At 38.9% G+C, this 6,841-nt stretch overlaps 1 protein-coding gene across 2 annotated transcripts; it reads left to right on the top strand.

Moving 5' to 3' along the window:
• Nucleotides 1-8: 8 nt before the first annotated feature.
• Nucleotides 9-5,849, top strand: LOC137281763 (ragulator complex protein LAMTOR4-like). Of its 2 annotated transcripts, none has more exons than XM_067813366.1 (4): nt 9-91; nt 2,118-2,195; nt 3,990-4,107; nt 4,429-5,849. In XM_067813366.1, the coding sequence occupies exons 2-4, from the start codon at nt 2,118-2,120 to the stop codon at nt 4,524-4,526; spliced, it is 294 nt and encodes a 97-aa protein (XP_067669467.1). In that variant the 5' UTR covers nt 9-91; the 3' UTR covers nt 4,527-5,849. The 2 variants fall into 2 exon arrangements, with proteins under 2 accessions (XP_067669467.1, XP_067669466.1); XM_067813365.1 differs by having other exon boundaries at nt 9-183.
• The last annotated feature ends 992 nt before the right edge of the window (nt 5,850-6,841 follow it).

Genomic DNA, 6,841 nt, shown 5'->3' with positions numbered 1-6,841 from the left:
ATGTGTACACGCCAGTCATGTGACACTGGAAGCCGACAGAATCAAAACACATCCTTTTCATGTGTTAGACTTTGGTCAAGCTTGCCATAAGGTGACATACCGTTGGTTTTGTTGCGTGCCAGTTAGCACGAGGAAGACCAGGGCTGTTGATTGAAAGAACGCCGGTATTTTTCAGACAATTGGGTATGATAGCTTTGAAATCAAAATAATTTCTTGACCAAATGCGGGTTAGTCTACGTATTACACACGATAAATATTGCCGAAGTTGTCATCGATGTGGCAAAAGTAAGATCATACTGCAGTAAAACTCATATTTTTGTAACTTGTTTCTCAAACAATAACACATTACACATGCACGTGCACGGCTTATCCAAATGTAACTGAACCCACCTTGAGAAGGGTAAACGAAAATCCGGAAAATCCGGTGGCAGAATGGATACAATTTTATCCAGCATGCTCACTTTCATTTTAGTGGTTTTAGTTACCTGTCATTGATGGAAAATGAATACCCAACCTCAAAGTGTACTGCAATTTACCAGGCACATATTAGATTCCATTTAGTCTTTTGTGGAGGATCAAACTTGCCAGACCAAAACGTTTTAACTTAGTTGAATACATGAACCCACCTGGTATTTACCTTGATGCTGAAGTGTTGTATCAGTAAGAGTTCCACCTGTACCCCACACTCTAATGAAAAGCCAAAATCAAACTGACATGCATACCTCACCCCAGATATACACTCAATGAAGTAGAACTGGAATGAAACACAATCAATGAACTTGTTTCACTGTTGGAATATTACTCCTGGGAAGGTGGGAATCTTCAATGTATAAAGAGAGGGTTACGGATGGAACTCTTTCCATAGTATCAACTTTTTTCTGAGAAACCTTAAGTTTGACATGTTTGGATTTATCCTAAATAACTTTAGACTAATTCAAAATAAGCTAAAAGAAATAACGTTTGGTTCACTTAAGCCAGAACACATCCCAAATATATCCCTGCAACTGTAACAGCCGACTGGAATGAAGACACAGTAGCTGGATCTGTTACTTGACTGGTTCTGCAAGTTTATGAGTGAGAGAGTTTAGTTTTAGGCTGCACTGACCACTATCCCAGCTTTATAGTGGTGGTCTGTAAGTTATCCAGTCTGGACCAGACACTTCAGTGATCAACAGCATGAGCATCAATCTATGCAATCTGGATATGATGATGCATTGACCAAGTCAGCGAGTCTGTCAGTCTTACAACACATATTTGTTACTTGACTAGTAAAATTGTCCACGAATCTGTGACAATCCGTGGATTTAAATACAAATCAATCGATCCTGGACCCTGTTTGTGACCTGTGGCCCCCATACTCCCAGCTGAAATCACTTTACTTGTTGCCATCACTGCTAGTTGTGTATGTGTATGATTGAGTGAAGAAGTTAAGTTTTATGCTGCACTCAGGAATATCCCAGACGTATAATACTAGTCCATTTGTAATGCACATTTCTCGTAATGCATACTCTAAACACCCAGTTTTTCTATATGGTGGCGGTCTGAAAATAATTTGGAAAAGACAATTTATTGTTCTACAACATGAGCATGACTCTAATCAATGTGGATACAGTGACATGTCGACTAAGTCAGTGAGCCTGACCACCCGGTCCCATTAATCGCCTCTTACGACAAGCATTGGTTACATTTCTAACCAAGCTACCCATCATCTTGACAGGTGTTTACTAGTATATGTTGCAGATTAATGCAGCATTCTGATTCTAGCAAGAGTTACATCATTTGGTCCTTGATGTGGGATTGACAATTCAGATTATACATGTGTGTTTATGCAGTAATGTCTACATAATACCTATGAAGATTGACTGGTGAACTATTTGCAGTATTGGGAACTTGTGATATATTTACATTGCACAATCTAATCTTATCATTTGAAGACAACTGCTGATGTAAGCAACAGGATTTCCATGTTCACTAACTTTATTGTCACTGAGTTGTAATCACATTATTTGTTAGTAAAAACAGATTACCAAATGCACAACATCAGTGATATTCCAGTAATGAATTGGTCCTTTGTCATAAACTTTCAGCACTTTGTTGAAACAATTCAGTCGTTTCAGATGGCGTCCCAAGGAATAGATCGAATTCCGGATTCACTTGGCTATCTGGTCCTGACTGAGGATGGGGCAGTAGTCAGTGTAAGTTGTTTTCATCATTACCAAGGTAACATCACATGGTAAATTCCTGAAAACTACCACTCCATGTTTGTTTGTGATTAATTATTCCAGGTTCAGGTTGTCAGTCTTGAAGTCACTCATTCTATAATGTCATGAGGTGTCTCAAACATCCAAGTCCCTGTATTGTGTAGAGTAGTGTCCCTTGGGCACTGCAGGAACCTGTAATGATTATGTTTGTCTGCTTAATACAAATTCTTATGTTTCACCAGAGTGGCAGTGCTTTACCTTGTGTGCCATAGTTGAGTGTCCCTGGGACTATTCTTAATTTTCAGTGATCCAGGACTATAAAATGGAAATTATTATTAACACTATATTATAATGTTGCTGTAATTCAGTTACTGTTATTGTATTGTGTATCATGATCATGACATTGCTACAGCTATGAAATTGCAAATGATACCAGGCATAACCCATGTAGTGGCAGACTCAGTTATAACCTATTGTTACTTGATCAAAATCTTTCCAAAAAGTGTTTGTACTTTTACTGTGCCCCTGTGGATGCACTAATAAATTTTTTGTGTCCATTGTCAATTTTCATGGGTATAGGACACAGAAATTCATGTCGAATTCATTCCTGATAGGTCACATGCAACTTAAAACACAACTTGGCAAATTCTGATACCTTTCAGTATGTACTTGCCGAAACAGATCATCAAAAATGTTTGATTTTTTGGTTGCATGTGACCTTGAAAGTGGTAAATATATCTGCCATAGAGTGAATGAGTGAGTGAGTGAGTGATGGTGAGTTTAGTTTAGTCCCCACTCTCAGCATTATTCCAGCTATATGAAGGTGGTCTGTAAATAATCGAGTCTGGACCAGACAGTCCAGTGACCAACAGCATGAGCATTCATCTGCGCCATTGGGAACCAGTGACGTGTCAACCAAGTCAGCGAGCCTGACCACACGATCCCGTTAGTTGCCTCTTATATCAAGTCGCTGTTTGTGGCAAGCATGGATTGCTGAAGACCTATGGTGTATTCTACCTCAGATCTTTGCGGGCTTTATATGCCACAGAAGTCAGAGGGTCTCTACTATCTGTGTTGCTGCTGTTGGCAGATATATCTCAAACTGATAACACAAGTCCATCTGCACTTTCATAACTTTTTATTGGGAGCTTTCTAACTAGGAGCTTAGTGCTCAGCTCCCAATTTCTGACTAATTACTTGCTATCATTAACTTGATTACTAGTATATGTCAGCCCTGACAATTTTACTGTGTTCATAAAATGATATCATTGCAAAACCATGTGGAACCTCATCCACAACCCACTTGCCTCATGTTAAGTGGCGTCAGTATCATCCTACTCTTGACCCTATGAGTTGTTTTAAAAAAATGCAGGAATTCTTGTCCCTGCTCAGTAATATAAATATTTCTTCAAATTTATTGCATTTTTTCAGCCACAGAAGGAAATTAAAGCATAATGTTTGTATATCTATGTTTAATTATGGGCAAATTTATTTAGATTACAGTCTTTGCAAGGGCAGAAAGTGAGCCGTTTTCTTTGTCCCTCAATCAGGGTGTTGGTTTGTTGTCATCTCTGTTGATAGAAATTCACTGAACTAGTTAACTTTTGGGGGCTGACTGCATGTTTATCAATTGTGTAGGTCACACACATAATGATTGAAACATTATGTATGCAGTATATTGCACTTGATATCCTGTGTACTGCATGTGATATATGTCCAAGTGGAATACTGATTCAGCTTCAAAACTCACTCACTCACTCACTCACTCACTCGCTCGCTCTGTTGTAGTCCGGTGGGGAGCTGGAAAATGACGAGGACACTGCAGGGAAGATCACAAAGATTGTGTACACAGCGGCCAAAATACCTGTCACATCGGACAAGAGAGACACATTCAAACGGATATCAGGTTTGTGTATAGACCTCGTCAGAAGTCTTAACATCTATCCTGTACATTCAGTTGTTACAGGTTTTAGACTTTCAGCTTTAAACTTCTTCAGTTTGGATATGTGATTTTATTAATCTTTAAGTAAAAACTGTTCATATTGAGATAGGTTGGAGCTAACATGTAACGCAAAACACAACTTTGTAGATTCTGATACCTTTCGGTATGGACTTACAGTTGCAAAGCATCAAAAATGCAAATTCAACTTATAACGTTGAAAAATGCCGCAATGACCCCCATCATCCCACCCCTCACTCATTCATCTCTTGTCATTCTTTATTTCAGTTGTGTGGGATGACAGCATGTATGTAATAACAGTTTCTAATCACAAGATATTTGCAAGTAAACGGAAGTACGTCCCCCAAGATCCTGTCTCGACATGAAGCAATACAGACCAACATGAGATTCGGTGGGGAATTCTGGATGATGTTTGTGTTATTGAAAGACACAGAAAGGGAGACTATTGTGCCCACAATCTGGTCAAAGCATGTACAAATCATTCATATACAGGCATTGTTCATGCTCTTTGTTTGTCATGTTCAAAGATGGTTACATGCCATATTGGTCATGCCATTTTTTTACAGGCAGTTTTATTTTCAATTTCTCACACTGAAATTGTTATCACGATAATTAATGACATAATATGGTTTTTGCTGGCATAAAGAAAATGAACGGGAGCAGTTTTTTCATCTTACATCAACAAATGAAATTCCTCTTTTGACTAAGTAAATTAGTGGAATGTTTTGTAAATAATCCTTTGAATTCCTTCTAGTATTGATATCTTTGACACAAACTCCAGATAATTATGAACATATTACTGAATATGCTACAAAACCGTAGTGTCAAAATGGTAGGAAGGAATTTGTAGGAAAGTTTGTTTGCTAAATTACACTCTGACTAGTCCAGCAGCATGACAATTGGGTGTAAATACTGAACATTCGTAACTACTTGCATCTTTCTATGACCTACAAGAAGACTCTTGACCCCATCTTATGTCATTATTGACTAGAATCATGGCAAACCAATTAAATTGTGTGTAGTAAAACGCATTTCGAGGCATGAAAATGGTGGCATCAGCTGTCTTTGAAGCTACGCTAAAGTATGCAAAGCACAATCTAAACATAAACCTTGAGCTGAAGGATCAGCAACTTTCAACACTGAAACATTTACAAAGGGATTGACTATTGCTATTTGCCCATGGGATAGTCATGTTTGGAAATACAGAGTTATCTTTCGTTGGTAACAGTACTGGACCATTTTCATCTTCATGTGCATTTGCCCAGTTACTAACATGGTCAGCAGAAAGGTACGAGATACCATCCGGCTTGCCGGAATGACATGAGTAGTTACGAATGAATACTAGAGTCTTGACCTTGACATCAGGAGAGGAGTATCTATCTAGGCAGCATGATAATCTGTCTAAGCAACGTGATACTCTATCTACGCAGTGTGATACATGGACATGTTTTGAGCTAAGTCAGTCATTGTGTTAATGATACCTCCAGCTTCAGATAACACCAGTGCTTATGTTATTTGAGCAAGATATTTTTCTGTCATAACCACATACAAAATATCCATAATCTTTTTGCATCACATCTAGTGCGATGTGTTAGGCTAAATGTGAGCTAAAAGGTAAACTGTAATGTCAGTTGTTGCTGTGTTATATATGTTCATGGTATTAATAAATGAAACAAATTCATTCCCAATGGTTGTCTGATGTTTTGTTTTTTCGTTGAATTAGTGAGTAGGGTTTAAGGCAGAATGTAGCAACACACCAGCAATATTCTGGGGAGACCAGAAGTTGACTGAACACATTGCACCAATGTGGGGAATCGAACCACGGCCATCAGCATAATGTTTTACCAGTGGGACAGGGAGGTCACATGGCGGGATTGGGAGCAAGGGAACTGAGAGTCATTTATTGAGCTCTTGTGGCAAATTGGCTCCAGGGTTTCCAGCCAGGCTTCCAGCATTAGACTTCCCCATCAACCCCACGTGTTGTTTCAGGGCACCAGTACACCTGGTGTCAATACAATAGCCACCTGAAGCAACGTTCAACTTCAATGACCAGGAAATCTCTTTTGAGGATAGGAGATTTTACGCACTCTTTGCGTCAATAACGACTTACCTCCCTTTGATTATCGGACGCAGATTGTATCATTTTAGTTACATTCACTCTGAAACAGCCGTGTAAGACACAGTCTAGTACACTTAGACTCAGTATTATTCGTTACACCGCTTAAACCGAGACTAAGTATAGCACTGTAGCGAATAATACTGAGCCTACAGTTTACTTACACAATGTAACTTAAAGCCGAGTGCCTGGGCCTAGATTTTCGAAGCTCCCCTAGCCCTCAGTTAAGTTAATGTATGTTCCTTACGACTACTTGAGCGCAAAGGGAGGTTCGAAAATCTCTGCCCTGATTCTAAGATTGTGGGTTCGAATCTAGGGACATGTACTTTACTAAGAAAGTATGATCCAAAATTCAGTATACATATGGTACATTTAAGAAGTTTTCATAGGAATCTTGGCAAACTGAAACATCTGGCAGTTGTTTGTGTTTGTAATGTACAGCTATGCGAGTAAATATTTAGTGATGTCTTTTTGCTTATGAAGAATGTAACTACATATTTTCAGGTTGGTTACGCTGATGTTGGTCAGAGCAAAGACTTATGTGTCTTTGGTCAGAGCAGCTTC

This window comes from Haliotis asinina, chromosome 4, assembly GCF_037392515.1.
Source record: "Haliotis asinina isolate JCU_RB_2024 chromosome 4, JCU_Hal_asi_v2, whole genome shotgun sequence".
In the NCBI taxonomy this organism is placed as follows: Eukaryota; Metazoa; Mollusca; class Gastropoda; order Lepetellida; family Haliotidae; genus Haliotis; species Haliotis asinina.
This window is presented reverse-complemented; position numbering and strand designations above follow the sequence as displayed.